Source organism: Cavia porcellus, unplaced genomic scaffold (assembly GCF_034190915.1).
Source record: "Cavia porcellus strain 051 isolate PalLab524CR breed Dunkin Hartley unplaced genomic scaffold, mCavPor4.1 scaffold_27, whole genome shotgun sequence".
Lineage (NCBI taxonomy): Eukaryota > Metazoa > Chordata > Mammalia > Rodentia > Caviidae > Cavia > Cavia porcellus.
In genome coordinates, this window is record NW_026947510.1 from 8066336 (window position 1) to 8089184 (window position 22849).

At 44.2% G+C, this 22849-nt stretch overlaps 1 protein-coding gene across 23 annotated transcripts in view; it reads left to right on the forward strand.

Moving 5' to 3' along the window:
• The window catches only part of LOC100724054 (tRNA-splicing endonuclease subunit Sen2-like), a 66654-nt gene that overhangs the window by 11949 nt on the left and 31856 nt on the right, over positions 1 to 22849 (forward strand). For 21 of the 23 annotated variants that reach the window (XM_063237826.1, XM_063237843.1, XM_063237844.1 and 18 more), the window contains exons 6-11: positions 958 to 1035; positions 3033 to 3083; positions 5879 to 6017; positions 13514 to 13550; positions 14103 to 14214; positions 15138 to 15227. In XM_063237826.1, the coding sequence (XP_063093896.1) occupies positions 958 to 1035; positions 3033 to 3083; positions 5879 to 6017; positions 13514 to 13550; positions 14103 to 14214; positions 15138 to 15227 (507 nt within the window). Of the gene's footprint in view, positions 1 to 957; positions 1036 to 3032; positions 3084 to 5878; positions 6018 to 13513; positions 13551 to 14102; positions 14215 to 15137; positions 15228 to 15966; positions 16973 to 22849 lie in introns of those variants that run through there. The other 2 variants (XM_063237849.1, XM_063237848.1) reach the window with 2 other exon arrangements.

Sequence of the window (22849 nt, forward strand, 5' to 3'; positions counted from 1 at the left end):
GCCCACCTTTCCATTGGGTGGCGCTCAGCCGTAACATCCATCTTATTTTCACAGACATGGAAGGACTTCCAGAGCTACGGCAGAGTGGCAGAAATGGTGGGGAAAGAGTGCCCAAAACAAGGGGTTGTTTTCAGCAGAATTCATGGCAATGAGCCTTGTATTGTGATAAATTTCTAAAAGGTACACACTCACTGTTTGGATCATACCTCATATATCATAGATGTGCTGGGCAGGAACAGCAGTGTCCTCAGGACAAGGTGCAGCTCTGAAACCCTGCCTGTAGAGCCCTCTATGGCCTATAGGTGGTGGTAGGGAACCCTGGTCCCCTTTCCACAGTAGGTCCGGTGAGACTCAGGAATACAGCAGGGTGGGCACCCTTTCCACTACAGCGGGGGTGGGGAGTAGATAACATTAACTTTCTCAGACTCAAACTAAAGCAAGACAGAAAACTGCAGAATGGCAGTGGCATTGCACATAACCCTGAGCACAGCGAGAAAGAATGACACTTACGAAGGCTTGTTAAGAGTAGACATGCTTAAGGGTAAAAACAGATTCACCCCCATGCGTGCAACTGCACGAAAAATGCATGGGGAAAAAATGTTAAAAGTGAGGAAAAAATCAAAGCTTTCTGCACATAAGTTATAAAAAATGAGATTTTTTTATTTATCCAATGGCTAGTGAAACTTAGGAATTTATAAGAAAGTGGTTTTGGGTTTTAGTTTGTTTTTATTTTTTGTGGGGGAGAGAGTGTTTGTTTTTGAGACAGGGCCTCACTTTGTAGTTCAGGCAGACCTTCAACTTGTGATCCTCCTGCTGCAGCTTCCCAAGTGCTGGGAGTACAGACCTGCACTGCCACACTCAACATGAAAGTAATTATTTTCAGAGGCAGTCTCTTCCACGTGGCTTGTAGTGCATCTGTGTATTCTGTTGTGTTTGATTTTATTTCTATCTCTTCAGTTGGTGCAAAGAAAGAGATTAATATGCAGAAGAAACCCCTACAGGATCTTTGAGTATCTGCAGCTCAGCCTGGAAGAGGTACATTTTCATTTAGGAATTCATCTCCATTGTGTTACTTCAGTTCCAGGAGGTGCAGCACTGTCCTCATCGGACATGAACCCACCTCACCCTGTGTCTTATTTTGGAGTCACTGGATGTCGCAGTTAAGCACTGAAAGCCCTGCAGGCGTTGTGTATGGAAGCTGCCTAAATTTCATTCCTCCACCATTTCCCCTCAGTCCTCAGCTCTGCGTTAGGGCTGGGATGCTCATTGGTGAGCGCTTGCCCAGCACATGAGAGACCCTGATTCCACATTGGAACACTACAAGAAAGCGTATGTTCTGGGGAGTGGCACTGGGCCATTCCACAGAGCATTTAGAGGGACTCATCTTAGTACTTCCCTTTTTGCTAAGTTTTCAGATTGGCTGAATAGGATCGCACTCATTCGCACTAGCCTTTAAAAACCAGACAGCTCTTCAGAGATACAGTTCACACACCATCAGTTCACCTGGTTAACGTAGACAAACCAAGGCTGGAGATACAGCTTAGTGGTGCAGCACGTGCCTGATATGCACAAGGTCCTGGGTTCTACCCCAGCTCTGCAAAAAAGTAAGGTGTATAACTCACCACGTATAGTGCTGCAGTCCTATAATCCAAGCAGCTCAGCCTGGTCAGCTTACTGACACTGTCTCCAAAATGGTAAGTAAAACATGTACCTTCGTGTTGTTTAGTCTCCTGATGGAGCTTGACAAGCTCTAATGGGTCTGACTCTCACTGAGCAAGCGGGTCTGTGTCTCCTGCTATCACATCACTTAGGTGGCACATTTTTCACCACAGTGTGGTAGTTGCACTTTAGCTGAGCCTCCTTCCCTAAGATGCCTGGTTGTAAGTACCACTACTCAGACCGGCAAGGCCTCTCGATCAGGTATGGTGCACTCAGCCCTGCCTTTCCTGCTTAAGTCTGTGCTGCACCCAGAAAGCCCCTTCTGCTTTTGAAGGTCTGGACACTCACAGGTCCCAGGTGGGCCTCAAGGCCGGGTGCACAGGCAGTGTGGTATCTTCATGTCCCACCTCCCAGCTTGTACTCCCTTCCTTGCAGAGGCCGGCAACACTGCGTAGACTTAGCGTGGAAAGGCATGTTTGGCCACATTTACTGCATCGCTGTTGACCATGAAACACGGCAGCTGCTAGTCACGGGTGGGCTATTCCAATTTAAAGTAATTAAATTTGAATGTAATTCAGAATTCTGTTTCTCATTCATACCAGCCACACTACAAGTCCTGGGCAGTCGCATGTGGCCCTGTGTTTACCACGAGGGATGCCACACACATGCAGCCTGCCACATCCTGAGCACACGCCAAGGTGGCCTGTGGGTCCTGGGCTCTTTGTGTGCAGCCTCTTCCTGCAGAGCAGAGCCATAGGACACCTGGATAGGGGACAGCACTGTGCACGAGAGGTCCTTCCTGTCCGGTGTAAGGTGGCTGTAGCAAAATCCAGAAACAGAATCTGTGTCAATTATGAATTTAATCCCATGTCTTCTAAAATACTTAGGTTGAAAGAGAAATATCAGAGCTAGGGGTGCAGCTCAGCAGTAGCACATGGACTTCACATGTATGAGACCCTAGGCTCATCCCCTCGCCAAAAATAAAGTTAAATAAGTGACTTTTTACTAGGTGCTCCCATTCAGTCACTACCTCCTGCAGTGCAGTCTTTGGAGCCTGTGACCTGGACAGATCAGGATTCCACTGTGACCCAAGTCTGGCGCCTTTCCAGAGTTGATGAGAAAGCTCTTTTTAGCTGCACTTAAGAGCAGCTTTATCCACGTAAGGCCACCATCTCACATGCTGCCCCCAGGGGAGTGTGTGCATGATGCAGTTCGAAGCAACAGTTTCCATGACAAAAGCAGGCCGTATGACCGATTGGATAGTGACTTAAGGATATCAGTTTGTATCTGACAGGAAGAGAATGGGATCTGCAGTGGTCTCTTGAGAATGCTGCCAATTGCTAATGGTTGTTTTCTACTGGCTCCATTTTTAGGCCTTCTTCCTGGTCTATGCGTTGGGGTGTCTGAGTATCTACTACAAGAAGGTAAGATGTTTTATGTAAGGGTAGCTCCCCTTCTCTGATGTTCACAGTAGGTTCACTGATTTCCATAGTACGTTTGTTTTGTGTTGTGAGACAGGGTCTCATGTAGTTCAGGCTGATGTTGAACTCACTGTGTAGACCAGGGTGGTCTTGACCTCCTTCCTGACTGCTGAGCACAGGGGTTACAGCCAGCACACCTGGCTAGTCCATATTGCTGTAATTCAGATGTGCTTGTTTCTGCTAAATTAAATAGGAGTTGAAGTTTTTTTCTCTTTAAGTTTTAACTTCAGGTTCTGAACTGGGAATATGCAGGCAAAAGCCAGCTTTAACCCTTTTAGACTGAGTTTCACTCTTGTAGACCAAGAAAAGCACACTGTCTTATACACAGACCAGGAAATCTGTGTCCAAACAACACTGAATTAACGGAGCTGGGCGTGGCAGCAATTCCTGTAATCTCAACACCTTAGGAGGCTGAGACAGGAGGATTCCAAATTCAGCAATTCCGCACAACTTACTGAGACTTAGTCTCAAAACAAAGAGGAGGTATGCTGAGACAGGAGGATTAAAAGTTTAAAGCCATCAGAGGCTACACAGTGACACCTTGCCTCAAAATAAAATACAAAAGTGCTAGGGGCATAGCTCAGTGGCACAACATTTGCCCAAATGTGTGAGGCCCTGGGTTCCTTTCCCAGCCCTGCAAAAAGAAAAGCTACAGGTGTTTACCAGATGTGTCAGTTCCCTTTCACACACTGTTTCCTGTCCTGCCTCCACTTGGTAAGAATTTTACACCAAAGTAACCGGCTCAGAGAAGATGAGTCATCCAAAGCCACTCACTACTCTGGTTAGAATCTCCTGCATCTGGTGTGCTTTCATACTGTGGCTACCATGCACAGAAGAAAACCACATAGACAGCACCCAAGGCTAGGGACTGGGCAGAGGGGAGTCTACGCTGGACACTCGCTGTGCTTTTGCAATTTCAAACCATAATACCGCTTCAGAATAAGTTGGTAAAATAGAATGATAAGCAGAATGCTTAATAAGACAGAGGAAGTATTTTTGTCTGGGTCTTAACATAAATTTATCATTTGTCTAATTGTGATTGTTTTCTTTCTCTGTCTCACTCTCTCTCTGTCTTGGTCTCTCTATCTCTGTCTGTCTGTCTGTCTCTGTCTGTGTCTCTCTCTTTCCTGGGGCCTTCCACATGCTAAGCAAGTGTTCTATCACTCAGCTATGTCCCCAGCACTGTGTATTTTATTTTGAGGCAGGGTCTCACTGTGTAGCCCATGATGGCCTTAAACCTGCAATCGTCCTGACTCAGCCTCCTACATAGCTAAGAATACAGGTATGGGCTACCTTTCCAGCCAATGTTTCATCTCATGTTTTATTTGCGTGCATATTTAGTGGTTTGGAAGCACATTGATTGACTTGTTTTCCTCTGTGTTGGTTGCTCTTAGTTGCACAACCCCCTTTTATGGGCTGCCGCTGGGCTCTTCCAGGTGCTGTAGCTAAAGAGTCCTCACCATCTGGAGACACCAGGCTCTCCAGGCTGGAATCCTGCCTTGTCCTTGTTAGAGGAGTCAATGCTCACATGTGGGGCTTTCATATAAGAAACACAAAAGAAAGGAAAAGGAAACATGGCAGCAAGCTTGCACTTATACTGGTGGGTTTTGTTGCTGTGGTGCTGGGGCTGGAGCCCAGCTACGCACATGTGCTGAGCACTGCTCTGTCTCTGAGCTGCACCCATGGGGTTAAAACCTTGAGCCCAGGGGCTGGGGATTTAGCTCAGCGGCATAAGTACCTGCCTTGCAAGCAGCCAGTCGTGAGTTTGGTCCCCGGTACCGATAAAAATGAAAAAAAGACAAAAAAAAAAAAAAAAACAAAACACCTTGAGCCCAGCCAAACCAAGCACATCGCAGTTAGCAGCAGAGCCAGAGCCCAGCTGAAGTCAGTTCTTTGCTGAATGGGGGCAAAGCTCATCTCACCCAGTTTCGCGTTGCACTGGGTCCTGGCTCCTTGGAGTACACTGTCCCCAGCTGCCCTGTTCTGTCAGCTGTGTCAGTTATACTTGAGCATGCTGCCCAAGCTACTTTCTGGCCTCGGGTGTACTTTCTGGCTCTCCTCCTGGTCCTACTCATGAAGGACGTTACTCTCCTTTTTTCCTTCTCTAGTGCTGGGGTGGAACCAGAGCCTGGGCATGCTTAAGCATGTGATTCACCACTGAGCTGCACCCCAGCTTCTATATCTGTCTTTCTGCGTGCCCCAGATCCCCAGTGGATGCCTCAGGTGGAGGCCAATGAGTCATTTTCTGTTTTCCTGGTAACCACATTACATTTAAAAAGAAAAACACAGATGAGCGGTGTAGTGTATACAGTTTTATAATATAGCACTAACAGGCTGAGACAGGAAGATTGCCTCAAGATCAAGATATAGTGAGACTGCCTCAAAAAAAAAAAAAAGGAAAAAAACCTACTTGGTTAATATTTTAAAAGCAAGTGACATTACTTTTAGTAACAATAATACATAGCTCATGTAACCCAACATATCCACAGTTTGCATTCTTTCTCTACTCTCCCTCCGGTTGGACTCCTGTGTGTGTTACACTCACAGCACTTGTTTGATGAGCCATGTGAGGGTAGTGCCTGCCACACTGGACGGCCCAGTCTGGGTGTCCCAGGAGGGCCCTGCATTTGCCCCACTGCCACTGCTGCTGCTGAGGAGCCACACCAACAGATACTGGTCCCTAGCAGAGGGAAACAGATTATGCATAAACAGCACCTCTTTCTTTTAAATAACTTTAGGAACCCCTGACGATCCGAAAGCTCTGGCAGGTATTCACCGCAATTCGACCTACATTCAGGACAACCTACGGGGCTTACCACTACTTCCGGAGCAAGGGCTGGGTGCCCAAGGCAGGGCTCAAGTATGGGACAGATCTGCGTGAGTATCCCTTCGTGGGGTGGGTGCAGGACCATGCGTGTTACCAGGGAAAGCAGTGGATGTGCTTGTGCTGATTTGCCCTGGCTTACTTAAGGATCTTAGGCACTTGAGCACTCTGGGAGACTGAGGCAGGAGGATTGTAAGTTTGAGCATATCCTGGGTAACTTAGAGACCCTGTCTGAAAATCTAAAAAAAAAAATTTTTTTTAAGATGACATATTTTTTTAATCTTTATGCTGGTGGACTGCTGGATCTTCACACCAGCAGATTGTTGGGAGATTAATTCCTCAAAGGCAACATCCCTGAGTTGACAAAGAGTTTAGTTTATATAGAATTTAGAAGTGGAAAGTACAAAGCAAGTGACAAAATGTTACATAATTGGCTATATGCATTGAGCCATATTTTGACAGGATGCTAGTCTTGAACAAATTTGTTGAAACAAGGGAGACATTTATTGTAATGTAAAAATACTCCAGGAATAGTGCCTCTTTCCTTGAATTATTTGAGTGTAACTTCGTATGCTGTAACATCAAGCACTATGGCGACTACTATTATGTTAGATTACCTGGTGGTGAAACACAATGATGCTTGAATGGTTCGGTTCTGCCCTGCGTTGTTCTGTTACAGTGTCCTCTCTTAATCTCAATCTCCCCCCCACTTTTTTTAAATTAATCTATTTTCTCTCATTTTTTTAATTAAGGGAAAACTAAATTAAAAATAGCGGGACATATTATAGTAACTTTCTTGGTTTTCCTGTTAACCTGATTTGAACCCCAGTATTGCTCTCCCCCTCTTGTTCTGTCTGATTATTCTATATTCTATTTTGTTTGATAGTATCAAGTTTGAGGGCATAGGCAATCACTTTGAAGGCAATAAGATGTACTATGATGCCCATTATGGTTTGACTATTACCCTTTTTTTGAAGTCCTGCAAGGTCTTCAGTGTAGGTTTTATTGGTCTTGTTCTGTACTGTTTTGATCAGTTCTATTATACCTGATGATATAGACAACTCAATTTAAAAATAGCAAGAAGCACAATGGTAACCACTTTTGATCACCTGGTATTCTATTTTTGCATCATGTGCTATGCCCTCCCTTCTGTTCTGACTCTGTTTTGCTTAGTCACATTTGGTTTTATTTGCTTCAAAAAAAGTAATAAGAACTGTGGGAGTAATAAAATCCAAAAAGTCTAATTGTTACTGTAAAAAAGAGAGGAAAAGAAGGTGGACTAAAGGATATAACCACGGGTACTTCAAGTGTGTAGGATGGAAAACCATATTACTGAGCTTTTGTTGGATCATTGAACGGAACTGTCTCCAATTTCACTGTATGAATGTCTACTTTATATGCCTTAATTTTGTAATTTGGACAACTTCCTGGGAAAATAATGTGTAACCTATTAACTGGTGATTTCTTACTGTATATTTTTGTTTTCTTGAAATACTGTATTTTTTTTTTTTTTTTTTTTTTGTCTTTTTCCTTTTTATCGGTACCAGGGATCGAACTCACGACTGCCTGCTTGCAAGGCAGGCGCTTACGCCGCTGAGCTAAATCCCCAGCCCCTTGAAATACTGTATTATTTGTACCCTTTTACTGCCTTTTTTTTTGATGTCCTTTCTTTTTTCTCTTTAAATAAAAGAAAAAGAATCTAGAAACCACAAAAAAAAAAAAAAAAAAAAAAAAAAAAAAAAAAAACCTCCAGGAAACAAAGGGCGAAAGCCCTTATAGAGTGAGCATAGTTAAATGCATTATCATAATACATAACATTCCAGGGAGGAGCCCTTTACAGGGTTTCCTTGAGTAGCCCAGGGTACCTTAAGGTACGTCAGAGATACGCAGCTGGGCTTTAGACACTGTCAGGGTCAATTGAATTTGACAAAGTAGAGTAGAAACTTGATCAGAGACCTCTAATTGATCGTGAAATACCTTGAAGCTTACTCTTTTATAAATTTGTTCTTGGGCCAGGTACATAGCTCAGCGGCCTAAGTGCCTCCTTGGCAAACGCAAGATCATGAGTTTGATTCCTGGTACCTAAATAAATAAATGTGTTCTTACATTAAAATTATGCCCCAGCCAGAGATATAGCTCAGTGGCACAGCGCCTGACAAGCATGAGGTTGGAGTTCAGTTTCTGGTACCAAAAAAAAAAAAAAGACACAGAGATTGAAGTATAATTGTGCCCCAACATTCCTCCCTGTTTCTGTTATAGAAAAAAAAATCTTCCTTAGTTTCCCCAGTTTCGTTAGTAACGAGCTGATAAGAGGGAGTAGCTTGTAAAAGAAGTTGATAGTGTACAGTTTAAACGACTTGGGGGGGGGGTCTGTGCTTTGAACTTTAATTTGAAATTAATTCTAACGTGAATTTTTATACATTCCTAGAACACTAATCCATATTATCTCTAAAGGAAACATGTTTAGTGTAGTGTAGACAGTTGAGAGTCAGCAACCCAAGATTAACATTTATGAAATAAGAACAGAGGCAGGCTTTCTGGGAAACTCTGTGCTGGCGTGCAGCTCAGAGAATGATGGTTAATACCAGGATTAACTGAAGCTGTGGAACTGGGAAACAAGCAGGACAGCCAGACACTGAATCCAGGACTCAGCAAAACAGCAGGATGTACCAATGTAAGGGAGAAAGAAGGCGGTTTTTGGAGGAGACCTTTCAGTTCTCTGGGTACATAACCCAGAGTCCTGTAGCAAGCACTAAAATAAACAAGAAAAAGTCATTTAAAAATTCTTTAAAGTGCTGGCAACGTAACTCTGTAAAAGCCCTGGGTTCAATCCTAGTGCTTAAAACAAGAAAGGAAGGAAGGAAAGGAAAAGAAAGAAAAGGAAGGGGTGTCTGGAGTGGGAGGGAGGGTGGAGGTGGGTCCGTACTCGTGCAGTTAGGCGGGGAAATGTGTGGAGAAGCTGTAGCTCCAGCCCAGGCTTTTCCTCTTGTTTGCTCCCTGACCGTAGAAAAGTGACAGTGGACTTTTGGAACTTCCATGATACAAAGAGCCAGCTGCCCTGGAAAGCCCCCTGCAGCCCTCCTCCTGGCAGTCCTGAGCCCTGTGATTTTGGTCAGTCCCACACTATGGGCCTCAGTTGCTTTATCTGCCAGGCAAAAGTATGTGCAGTGGTACCCCAGTCACAGCTGTCACCCGTGACTGTCCTCACTATGTGTGGGTACCATCCTGCTGCACAGTCCTGATCTCAGTCCTCCCAGTGCTGGGGTGTGGTACTGTGTGCTGGGTACTCTGCTCCTCACGCTTCTGAGGGGGAAGGGTTACCAGCCCTGGATCATTTCCGGGGACTGCAGGAGGCTGGACCCTGGGTTAGGGCTCATGCTTGCAGGGTGCCAAACCAACAAATGCAAAGAGGAACTTAAGGGACTGCACAGCCCAAGACAGGTAAGGAAGAGTTGGGCACCATGGTGCATGCCTGTAATCCTAGCATTTAGAGGCCAAGGCAGAAAGATAGTAGGTTTGAGTCTGGCCAGCCTGGGATACACAACAGACCCGGCTCAAAAAAACGTTGGGCTGGAGATTTAGCTCAGCTACTTAAGCGCCTGCCTGGCAAGTGTGAGGTCGTAGGAGAAAGACAGGTGAGCACACAGGGCCCTGGGCAGAGGCTGCTCCCCAGAACTACTTCGTATTTATATTCAGTATTCAGGGCAGTAGTGGGTTAGGGTTAGGCCAAGCTAAATTAAGCCCAAATCAAGCCCTCTTTTCTTTTTTCTTTCTTTTTTTTTGGGGGGGAGGGGGGTGCCAGGGATCAAACTCAGGACTTCATGCTAACCAGGCAAGCACTAGAGCTGCTGAGCTAAATCTCCCAGCCCAAATCAGGCCTGCCAAACAGTCCTTTTCTCACTGCAGTAAGGACTCGTGATAAAAGGCCATTATGAAAGTTGTACTTTATCCCAAGTCTCTTCTGTTGGGTAAAGCTTGTCAAACTGTGTTGCTGGAGCAGCACTGGCCACAGTGGTCTGATTGCCATTGTATCTGGGCCCACCCTCATACTAACCCTAACCCTAACCCTAACCCAAGATCGTTTCCCAAGTAGTGTCACATTTGTAAGTCCCAGAGATTAAGACATGGTCATATCTTTTGGGGGCCACCAGTTAATGCTCTGTAGTCTCTGAAAGTTTCTTTTTTAAAATGGTTCCTGTACCTGCTGGTTTATTTTTCATCACATTGAGACTTTTGGAATCACTGTATGGGAAGGACTGCATTCTACATAAGGCTGAATGTCCCCCTCCAGATCAACCCTTCTGCACATGTAGGTGACATTTACTTATTATATGTCCTAATTATTTTTCTCATTGCTAAGACAGAATATCTGACATCCAAAGTTAAAGGAGGAAAGGTTTATTTTGGCTTCGTTTGTAGAATTTTCAGCCCATGGTTGGCTGACTCCAAGACAGGGTGGCATGGCAGAGGGGCCTCACAAAGGAGAAACAGTTCATAGCCTGGTAGGCAGGAGGCAGCAAGCAGCGGCAGCCTTCGTTTCCCTTTCATCTCATCTAGGCTACCCACCTTTTCAGTGGTGGCCACACACACGCAGGGTGAGCTTTTTACCCACATCTAGAACAATGCAAAACCAATTACTGAGCTAACCCAGTATCACACTCAGTCAACTTTCACATACCCTACATTCAGTCACCTCCAAAAAGTACTACCTAAAACCACAAGAGACTTTGCAGGGACATGAAGGCATAACCCGTAATACTTAACGTCAGGAGAGCTATGGCAAGAGATAGTCCTGCTCAAGACCCTGACGTATCGCTGGCTAAGATGACCACTGTCAGATATCTGCTGTAAAGTTACATTTTCTCTTTTGCAGTTAACACATTATCTGTAGCATGGTGCTGTGAATATCTAGCTCCCGGGCACCCCATGGGCGTTTGAGTGAACTGTGGCATCATTACTCCTGGTCCCTTCACTCCTGTGTGAGCTTTCATCTGAAAACAAGTGTGAGATTTTTCTCCCCTCATTTTTGTTTCTTTAACATGGCCATGGAGTAGAGCCTGGGCATCGTGTGTGCTGGGCAAGGGTTCAACAAGCACATTACACTCCTAGTCCCACTCTTCCCCAGCCCCATTCTTTGAGTCTTTATTTTTATTTTATTTTTTAAATTTAAATTTTGCAGAGGGCGTGGCAATGGGGAATAGAACCAAAGTGCTTGCCTGCTCAGCACTCCTGGCCACTCTCTGAGCTCTCAGACCTTACTGTGGAATACCCAGTAATTGTCCATCTTCTGAAGCGTTCATCTGTTACATAGGAGGGATTTTTGCGAAGCAAGTTCATCTTTGCCTCTGAGTTCTTGTCATATTGAGTACTTACCATTTTCCAGACAGCATTCAAATACTTTGACCTTCATGCTCTTGTGTTTTGTAGGAAATGGACATGGTCAGATGGTCTTGGTACTGCTGAAAGGGGCCTTAATCTCTCTCTGAGGCCAAGATTATGCTCAGAACTTCCTATAATGTTTATTTACTTAGCAGCCCTGGGAATTGAACCCAGGACCTTTGCCCTGAGCTACATCCCCAGCCCTTTTTTTTTGGAGACAAGGTCTCACCAAGTTGCCCAGGAAGGGTTTCAATTTTCGATTCTCTTTCCTCAACCACTGTACATGACTGTCTTCATTTTAGAATTTTGAAGCTGAGATGGGAGAAGTTAAGAACTTGGAGTGGCAGCAATTAGGCAGGAACCAAAACCTGAAATCCACCTTCTTCCTTACCATCTGCCTCCACCACCCCAATCTCAGGAAGCTGAGAATTGTTTGCATGTACAGTATTTGCTGGCCACAGTGATTTTGAGCTAATTTTCTGGATACTTTAAATACAGCTTAGATGGGAAACAGGAATGAAAGGAAATATAACCATGGGAAACACACTAGCGGCACAACAGGAGGTGGGTGTGCTAATACAAAAGGAGTGCTGTGCTTGCTGTGGGGTACCCCCACCGTGCTTTGAGCTTCATGTTGTTTGCCTGACCCTGAAGGACAGCTAATCAGCTACATGACTCATCTGACCAAAAAGGGAAAGTCTGTCAGTTTCTTGAGACAAATGAAACTTCCTTGAAAAAAAAAAAGTAACTTCCATGAACCTGCCTGCTTGGTTTTAGCATGAGGGAACAGCTGAGAGCTGGCAGGTGGACCTGTGCAGCCCTGATAGTGATTCCCATGGCCAGAATCACTCGTCAATTCCAGGGCAAGGGGATTAGCAATGGCAAGCATCAGCACCAAATGGTACTTCAGGACCACAGATCACTTCCCGTGGCTCCTGGTCTCCAGCAGAGTCCAAGGTCACTTCACAAAGGGCCAGCACAGGCTTCATCTAAAAGGGATTCAGGAACCAACCCAGAAGTAGTACCCATCGGCCACCCTGTCTGACTGCTTGGGAGTAGAGTTGTGCTCTGGCCCCGGGCCCAGGAGGAAACAGTAGTGGATTTGGTGAATAGCTGGTCTGTGTATAATTAGTGCTCACTGGAGGACTAACATGTGAAGGAAGATATATAAATGTATCAGGGTTTACAGGGTGGACTTACAGTGGCCACCCAGAGTCAGATGTCGAAGGGCGCAAAAGGGTGTCTGCATGCTCTAGAACCCAAGGATCCAAGGTGGAAGGCCTAGAGCTCACTGCAGAGCCCATGCAAATTCGTATCGGGAGGCCCAAGGGACTGTGCTAGAAGCCAGGAAATGACTCGTAGGCACAGTAGAGACTGAAGAACAGCAAGCCTTTCTTTCCCTTCTACCTACCTGTTGGCTGGTGCCACTCACGTCCAGTGTGGATCTCCTGTCACTCCCGGAACTGTGCCAATCCAGTCAGCTAGGCTTTCTCACTCAGATTGAATGGGCAGTTAACTATCAGAAGACTCTGCCATATGGCAGTGGCAGAGGCCCCAGCCCCAAAACCCTTGCTGAGCCCCTCTTGCCCCCAAAGATAATTGACCACACCTCTGCCTGGGCCTTAAGAGCAGGACACACATATTCCTGGCTAGAGGGAGTAGTTATAATGACTTTTTAGAAAAGTTTTTGAGACAAGGTCTTGCTATGTATTCTAGTTGGCCTTGAATGCAAATATATAGCCCAGACTGGCCTGGAACTCACAATAATCCTCCTGCTTCAGCCTCTTGAGTGCTGGGATTACAGATGTGCATTACCATGTCTGGTGGCCTTTTGTTTTTTTAATGCCACTTGACTTTGAATTCCTTAAATCTATGCATGACACTGAACTTCTTAGAAATAGGCTTTCGTCTTATCTCTGGCCCTGACACCCGGCCAGGGTGGCCACTTGGGCACTTTAAAGTCACTTGGTTTGAAGTGAGCAGCCAGTATTGGTAGACAGTGTGTGGACACCACACTCTTGGAATCTCATGCTCTTACCCTGTGTGGGGTAAGATAAGAGGCAAGACAGGAGTCACCTGCGGTGGGGTGATGCTCAGGGGGAGCTTGAGGTGGGGAGTTGGGTTTGCATGCTAGAGTTAAAAGTTACACATTTTCTTTTCTTCTTTGCAGTGCTGTATCGGAAAGGCCCTCCATTCTACCATGCAAGGTTTGGCCTAATTATGAAACCTAGGGAATTAAAGGACACAAGGAAATTTCTGGCCTCCAATTCAGTTTTCAGCACTGTGGAAACAGTTAAAAGCTATGTTCCTCTTGGCTGTGATAGGAATGAATGTTAAATGTTGGTGCTCAGCTTATGGCGGAGTACATAACTGTGAGGCCCTGCATACCATCCCCTGCCCTGCAGAAAAAGGAAAGTGCATGCCTCAAACTGACATTGTTACAGTCTAGACAGATTAGGTGATGGCAGTGTGTGTTTTTGTGTTAAAATATGGGGTCACGCTGTGTGGTAATTGTTTATTTTGACATCACTGGGTATTATAGTCTCACAGATTGAGGAAAAACTGTGTGTGTGTGTGTGTGTGTGTGTGTGAGTGTGTGTGTGTGTGTGTGTGTGTAAAAGCGAGTGTAAAATCAGCCTGCAGTTCTATACCTTGCTGTGGATTTTGATTAGTGTTTTCTCAGCTCCAATGTAGTACATTTAAGATCTGATGTGAGTTCACTCTCAGCCTTGTGCTCAAAGCCAGCCTGTGTTTTGCAGCTATTCTGTCATTGTGGAGCTCGTGGATGAGCGCTTCACGGGCCCCCTCCGTAGACCGTTCACTTGGAAGTCGCTGGCAGCGCTTAGCAGAGTTTCAGGCAACGTCTCCAAGGTAACCCACAGAAACCTGGTTTCCGAGTGCCACAGAAGCAGCACTTTTTTTTAAATTGTAATAGAATGATGTTTTTGCCCATGAAGTGCTGAAAGACTTGGGCTCTTATGCACCCCTCATTTACTGGACTGTATCATTCTATTTTGGTCTTTGCTCACTCTCTTCTTAAGGAGCACGGCACCAGGTCCTGTGGCATCTGACAGGTGTCACCTTCCTTGGGCTGTCACTGTTCCATGGGTTGCTTCGTCTTACAGTGTGTCATCACTTACACATTCACAAAGGAACTGAAACGTTGGCGGCAGTTTTTTCTGAGTTTGCAGATCTTTGAAAGAGAGAGAGAGGGACTGGAATGCACTGCTCAGCACTTCGCCACCCTGTTGTCTCATCCTGAGAGACACCAGGTGGCTAACACCAGACCATGGCCCCTCTGGCCTCCTGTTCTCTTCTAGCAAAAACAGGAAAGAAGTTTCGTCTTATACTAAGACGATCACTAACTCCAGCTTTGGGCTGGGAATGTCACTCTGGACCAGAGCACCTGCTTAGCCTGCACAAGGTCCATCCCCAGTGACTTCTGCCGCCCATGTTTGCAAACTGACAGTCTGTGACCACCTGCCCCACTGCTGGCAGTGTTGGCAGGTGAATGGGAGGCTGAGGCTGCAGGGCAGTAGAGATCTGCGCTGTTCATATTCAGTGTCTGCCTGACTGCACCTCTGGCCCTCGCAGTGACTGCTGAGTGGCAGCTTCTTAGTGGAAAAGCCAGGCACGGGCTTCAGGTTCCCAGGGGAAACCCGACATGCTCCAGTGACCTCTGCACCAGCTCTCCAGGTCATAGCAGGAGACAATGGGGACAGATGTGTCCTGGCTCACCACCTGTGTTTGTGCTGTCACTGTGGGATATGGAAATGCTTTTTCCTCCCCAACAGGAACTTATGCTGTGCTACTTGATTAAACCATCTACCATGACAGATGAAGACATGGAGTCCCCAGAATGTCTGAGGAGAATTAAGGTTCAGGTGGGTCCCTCCTGATCATACTAACGTGTCTTGATGGCCCAAGCACTGCACGGTGTCCTCTGGAATGGAGCCTGTGGTGCCAAGAAGTGGAGAGCTGTTCTCTTGGCTCCTCCCCCTTGAACACTGTTTTTCTCCTGTGCTGAGAATGGAAACCACGACCTTCCCCAGGCTGAGCCAGCACAGGACTGAGGCCAGTTCAGTCTTAAAATCTTTGCATGCCTGTAATCCCTGCTACTGGGAGGTTGAGACAGGAGGGTCACAAATTTGAGCTGGCCTGGGCAGCTAAATGAGACTCAGTCTCAGAATTAACCCATTTATGCCAAGGATTGAAATTTTCTGAATTTTTGCATGAAATTTGTACATGTTATCTAGAAATATTCAAGGAACAACAATTTGAAATGAACACATTTCATTGTGTTCCATTGTTAAGGGCACCTCAGAAATGGATCCCTAGGCCCTGAAGGATTAAAAGGTCTGGGATGCAATAAAAGGTTCAGTGCAAGGCGCTGGGTTCAGTCCTCAGTGGCCTCTATAACAAGCATCTGTGCAGCACTGGTGGTGGGTACTGTTCACACAGGAGGGTTCCACTGTTACGGGACCTCCTGTCCCAGGAATGGCAAGACCACCAGCTCAGCGGCCAGCAGCTGTTTGTAAAGCAGAGCTGTGGTACCAGTGCTTTGCATATTTCTTCGCTTCCTTGTTGGGCATGCAGTCACCTCTGTGTTTTGCTGGGTTGCAGGAGGTGATTCTCAGTCGGTGGGTGTCTTCACGGGAAAGAAGCAACCAAGACGAGCTATAGTGATCTAGCCTCGGGCCTGTCAATCCACCATCAAGGTTCAGGGTGGGATGAAAAGTCCTTCCACTGGGATCAGTCATTCATCATTTGAAAGGGCATGATGCTCTCAGCACCAGGAAGCCAGTCCTGTTGTAAAAGATAATTGTAGTAGTCAGCGGTGAAACTCAGAGTATGTGCCTGGCATGCACAAGGCCCTGGGCTCCATCCCTGCAGAGGCCTGTGCTGGACTACAGATTCTGTCCTCAAGCGGGTCCAAGCCTGCAACTGAGCCCAAGCTTTCTGACCCTGTCCTCATCCAGACGCTGGAGGTGATCACCCAGCTGCTCATAGGACTCCCCTGTAACAGGGAGGTCTGCTCTCATTGTTTATCTGGAGACGGGACAGCACTTTACAGTTCAGAAAGCACCTTTGTACACTGGTGTCTCTTGCTCTCCACATCTCATCTGTTCCGTAGAGGGCATCAGAGAACAGATTTCAGGATCACCAGAGCCCATGTTCCCATTACTTCAAGTGAAAAACATACCATGTGTCTCAGCTTTTCCAAGGACTTCACAGAGTTACGGTACCTCAGAGGTCTCTTTATTCTGTGACTGCTTTACCGTGAGATCATGTATCCTTGATATCCTAATAGCAAGTTTGACAAGAGTGGACCCTATAGTCGGGGTGCCGGGCCTAGGAAGCATGTGACACTGATCTCATCATCTCATCTGTCAACCCCACGTGGTCACACTGAGTGCTAGAGACATCCTGTGAGGAAAATGGTAAATCGATACATACCAAGCATTGGAAGCATCTTTGGGACATAATATATCTAAAGAAATGTTGTCTGTAATTTTCATTGCATTTCCTTATATGTGTGACTTGGGACACCTACTGCAGTTCTTTTAAAAATTCATCAACAGTGTCCCTACCCAAGGAGAGAAGAAATAAAAATTACCACAGTATGGCATGTATTTGTAGGCTGTGAGGAAAGAACTCACACAGGGTGTTGGATCTCTTCTCTGACACCCCAAGACAGCAATGTATCTCACTGTGTCTTAGTACAGTCTCGTCAGGGTAACCCACTCATCTAAGCACTGGTAGTTATCGATTAGCAAAGACATAGGCTCTGAACTTCCTGTTTGTTTATTTAGCAGGAGTGGGGCTTGAACCCAAGACCTTCACAGTGATCTATACCCCCAGCCCTTTTTCTTTCTCCTTTAGAGACAAAGTCTCACCAGGTTGCCCAAGCTGGGCTTGAATTTGTGATCCTTCCACCTCAGCCACTGCATCTAGCTGTGTCCCCATTTTAGAATTTGAGAAGCTGAGCTGGGAGAAGTTAAGAACTCAGAGTGACAGAGAGCAGGCAGGAAACCAAACCCCGAAATTCACCTTCCTCCTGGCTGTCTCATCCTACCACCCCAGTCTCAGGAAGTTGAGGGTACTGTACAGAACAATTGTTAAAATAGTGTCAAATCACTTCATTTTAAGGTTTTTGTTTAAGGTTTTATTTAAAGACCTCAGGTTTCCAGTTTTAATTGGTCTTACAATGCAGAAATGTCTCTCCAGACTTACGAGGTCTAATCATAAAAATTGTACTACAAATTTCTTGAATTTTTTTATGTAAAATGCACACATTCATTAATTCAAGCTTTATGAGTACATTGTAAAATATTTCTAGTCAGTATGCAAAGAATTATACAAATGAAAGTTAAAGATGAGATGAATTACTACTTGACTCTTTAGACCATGTAGTTCCCTAATGTAAATCATGAAAGAAAAGCAGCAACATTAAAGATCCATGGCCAGGTGATGACTACTTAAAAATTCAGTCATGGTAGATACTTGGTCAAAGTATGGGACAATGTGGGTTACCTAAATGGAAGATTCTAAGCCACCATCAATAATGTTAAGCCGTTTTTTAACAGTGAATTTTTTTGGTACACATTTGACGTACATAATGATCACATGCCTCGTAAGAAATTTGTCCTTACACGTAATATAACTTAATTTTTTCCCCATTCCCCTCAATGAAAGTTTCTGTGGCACCATCAGAAATGTTAAAGTTTTTTTCAAAAATGAATTTTCTTTTTTTTGTTTTAAAGTGAGTAAGATTAAACAGAACAACAGATCATAAGGAAACAACTTCAAGAAACATGGATTTCAAAGCAAGTCCACTGGAGATCTTCACTGTCTGTCATATTGTCTCTCGTTTTCTTCCTCATAGTTGTCCCCATCTTCACACACAGTGAATATATACTGAACATTATAGAACTAATCTAATCATAACAGGATGATGAAGGCTTTTAGGTCTGCAAGACCTGACGTTGGGGAAGTCAATAATGACCGCCATAAGGTCTCATTCTCTTCCAAGTAGCTGTCCATATCGTTATGTAGGCTGAAATTGAACATAAGAGACTAGACAATCGCTCTGAACAGTGAATGATAGTATTGCTAGCTTTTATATTATAATGCTACAGAAATAGCATGGGGTATCTTAGTGTCTCTTCAGAGTATCTCTTCATTACATCATGTACTATATAATCTGCTCCTGTAAACTGTTTAGAAATTATCCACATGTGTGAATCTCTACATGGATATCTATCCTTTCTATATTATAAGGAAAAACAGATCAAAACAAGCCAACAAAACAAATTCCTAGAAAAACATGAAATGAAAAAGACCAATATTAGGTGATCTACAGTAGTTACTATGCTTTCTCTTGTTATTTTTAATAGAATTATCTACATTGTCAGACAATACAATTGAACATAGCCTTACATAGCAATTTTAATAAAAACACAACATTGGAGACATTATAGGACTTCAAAACCAGTTAATAATCAAACCAGAATGGGTATCTTATTACATCTTCAGAGTAGTTACCTCTACTCTTAGACTTGATATTGTCAAGCATATCAAATTCAAATAAAATCAGTCAAGACAAAACAGCAGTCTAACAAACCAGCTTCTGATAAGATCAGTCATAGTAAAAACAATGTAAGTAACACAGGGCCTTCGTTTAAGTTAATAGGCAATTAAGGATAGTTATAATATAGCGTACTATTTTTGGGATAGCTGTCTGTGCCCTCAAATCTAGTATGAGTAGACGGACTGGAACAGAATAAAATCAAACTAAACAGTGATAAGACCAATGTGGCTTTTAAAGCCTGATACACTATTAACAATGTCCTCTGCCTTCCTTTTTTAGGCAGTTCCTCAACTTTCGCTTTCTCGGTGCTTTGTATATTTTGGGTCCCACTAGTTCCTTTAGTTTTTAGATTAGGGGAGCAACCCATTATTTATCTGGCGCTGAACCTTTTTACCCCTGAGCTTGATCTTGAGCTGTATTCCTTTATTTACTAAAGCCACAAGATTTTCCTTCCTCCTAGCTGAGTAGTTCTCCACTGCACAAAAGTGTCATGACTTTCCAGCCTATCTGCAGCTGCTGGACGAGCTGTCCCTGTTTCTCTCTGGTTCCCTGTCACATAGAGCATCGTTTTCTCATCTTTGACTCTCAGTTTATTAAGCCTCTTTCAGGTTGAATATATTTCCTATTCAGAGCATCTCAATGGATCCTATCTCCTGATCTACTTTGCCTGTGTTTCTTTTTGTTAACGTACAAGGCTACCTATATTAGAGATTATAACCCACCTTCTCTGCCTCATCTCTGCTATTCTATTTTTCTGCTATTATTTGTCTACTTTACTCCTTCATTCCACTGTCTGCCCCGTTCATTGAGGCCTCTCTGCCACTGTTGGTGGCATCCTGGTATTTTTTTCTCTCTCTGTCTAGAATGTCCTTCAGTATTTTTTATAGAGTTGGATTGGTGGCCATGAACTCCCACAGTTCCTCCTTGTCTTGGAAACATCTTGTTTCTCCATTAATTTTGAGAGAGAGTTTTTCAGGGTACATCAATCTGGGTTGGAGGTTATTTTCTTTTAGGGCTTGAACTACTTCCTCCCAGGTTCTTCTTGATTTGGTAGTTTGTGTTGAGAAGTCTGTTATTTTGATGAATTTTCCTTTATAGGTGATCTGCTTCTTTTCTCTGACCACTTTTAATATTCTGTTCTTGCAGATTTCTGGGATCTTAATTATTATATGACTGGGTGTAGATCTGTTTTGGTTGTGGTTGGTTGGAGTTCTGTGTGCCTCATTTATTTGGATATCATTTCTTTTTCCTATGCTTGGGAAGTTTTCCTTAATTATTTCTGTGAATAGCCTTGGTAATTCATTTGTGGTTACTCCTGCTTCTTCACTCACATTTTTTATTCTTAAGTTAGAGATCTTCTTGTCTTCTAACCTTTGATTTGTTACTTCCTGGTTCCTTTTTATTTTTAAGAGGTCTTTTCTTTCACAATCACACATTGCAAATCTATCTTCAAATTTTGAAAAGCTAACTTTATTTTCTGTCAGGGCATTTTGCCAGCTTTCAATGGATTTTTTTAATTTCCTGGTAATCTCTTTGGATCCGTTTCATGTATTCTAGACTTTTATTTATATTCTTCACCAAAGGTTTCTTTTTCCTTTTCTGGGTTCCTCCCTTCTTCTGTCTGTGTCTTCTTAAGAGGGGCTTAGCATTTCTTTTATTAATCTTTTAATATCTTGCCTCACTTGGGTTAAAATTTCAGTTTTAATTTGGTCTATGAGGTCATGAAGGTATTTCTTCATGTCTGCGGATGTTGTGGCCAACTTTGCATGATTACTGCACTGGTTCTCTTCTGTATTTACCTCTCCTAGGCTTACTTTCCCAGGGTCAGCCACTGGAGGTTTTTTCTTATTTCTATCGGAGTGTTTCTGGTTTCTTTTAGGCAGGTGTGTGGTAGAGATCTCAGGCCCTCTCTGTATTGCTTACAGTTTTTCTGAAGCGTGCTGACTGGGGGCTTGCTGCCCTCTCCAGTTTGCTGTTATCTGAGGTGCACATAGGGACTGTGGGCTAAGCCCTCTTCTCTGAGCCAGTCAACTGGCAAGTGCCTTCAGCAACTTAGCCTGTGCTTTGTGGACGTCACTGGGTCAGGACAGTTTCCCCCCTAGCTATTGGGTCCCAGCCAGGGGCATGACCCAGCCTAAGCAGGTCCCATTAGTCCTCTCTGGGCCAGGGGCAGCTGACTGATGCAACTGCAGCTCCGGGCTCAGGCTTTGTTCTGCCCAATTCCAGTATGTCTTCCAGCAGGCCACACCTGCCACGGGAGCCAATTTCCACTGAGAATTAATGCAGTTCTTTACCTTGGCTCCACTCCATGCTGTGCCGCGTCCTCCCACCCAGGGCCCGTGCTCACCAACTCCTGTTAATGGCGGCTGCGGCTTCAGCATGACCTTGAATCGTCCAACTCCACGGTGCACCCAGCACAGCATGGAACCAGTGAGCGTGTCCGGCTCCAGCCCTCCACTCACAGTGTCCTTCCTCTTCCTGTTTTTCTTTTTCCTTCAGTTTCCTCCTGAATCCCTCTCCCCTCATCTGGCCCTCTCCATGTTGTCAAATTCCAGCGTCTGAGCTGTTTTTCCCAGAGAGGCTCTCCTCCCAGCTATGTATCAAGCTGCCATATTCTTAAGTCCCAAAGATGAATTTTATTGATACATGTTTGACATACATACTGATCCCATGCCTCAGAAGGAACTTGTACCTGTACATAATTTAACAATTTTTTTCATTCCTCTTCCCTCCTTTCTTCCCTTTCTCCTTTAGAAAACTTTGTTTCTATTGTTTTCTATTTTATATTGTTTCTATTCTATATTATATTGTTTCTATTTTATATCTTTTTTAATGGTTTATTCCCTTCCTCCCCTCACCCAGTCTCTTGTTCCACTTCCCATTTGAACATTTTTACTTCCCAGTGTCTACTATCCATTTTGGTCATTATTTACCCTTTGAGTTTTTCACACAACAAAAGCAATGCAATGTTTAAACTTGTGGCTCTGATTTATTTCATTTAAAATTATATTCTCAAGGTACACCCATTTACCTAAAAAGGTCTCAAGTCTGTCCTTAATGACAGTATAGTATTCCGTTGCATATAAGAACTGTATCTTCTGTATCCATTCATTGATTGATGGGCATCTGGGCTGTTTCCAAGATTTAGCTATTACAAATTCTGGTGCTAGAAACATGGGTGTGCATATATTGGTATGATGTGCCTATAGTGGTATGATGCTTTTAACTCAGGAAAATACTGGAAAGGAAACACCTGGGTCAATAGAACCTCTTGTTTTAGTGTTTTGAGGAATCTCCATACTGATTTTCATACTGGTTTTACCAGCATGTTCCATCTGCATTGGATAAGTGTTCATCTTTTCCTACAGCCTCATCATCATTTGTTACTGAGTTTTTTGATAGCAGCCATTGATGGCCTCCTTTTTCAGTGAGAGGTTTTAATTTGCATTTCTCAAATGGCCAGTGATACTGAACATTTTTCACTTACTTATTTGCTGTTTGTACTTTTTCATTTGTGAAGTGCCTATTCATTTCAGATACCCATTTTTGGGTTGAGTCTTGAATTAGGAGGATCTTATTTTTGAGTTCTTAACATATTACACATATTAGTTCTTTAAGGAACAGCTGCTAAGAAAATTTTCCCATTCTGTAGGTTCTTTTCACACTATTGGTTGTTTCTTTTGTTGTGTAAAAAGCTTTTTAGCAAGATGACACTCCAGGGGAGTGCTGAAAATGGCGGCGAGCTAGGGGATCGAGCGAAGAGTCTCTCCAGAGAATTCAAACTCAAAGCTAAAAAAAGACAGCATGGAGAGGACCAGACAAATCGATATCGATTCTTATTAACCAAGACAGTACAGCTGGAGGATTTAAAGTCGTGCTGAGACCGGAGGCTGCAAATCCCGCGCCCTTAAATCA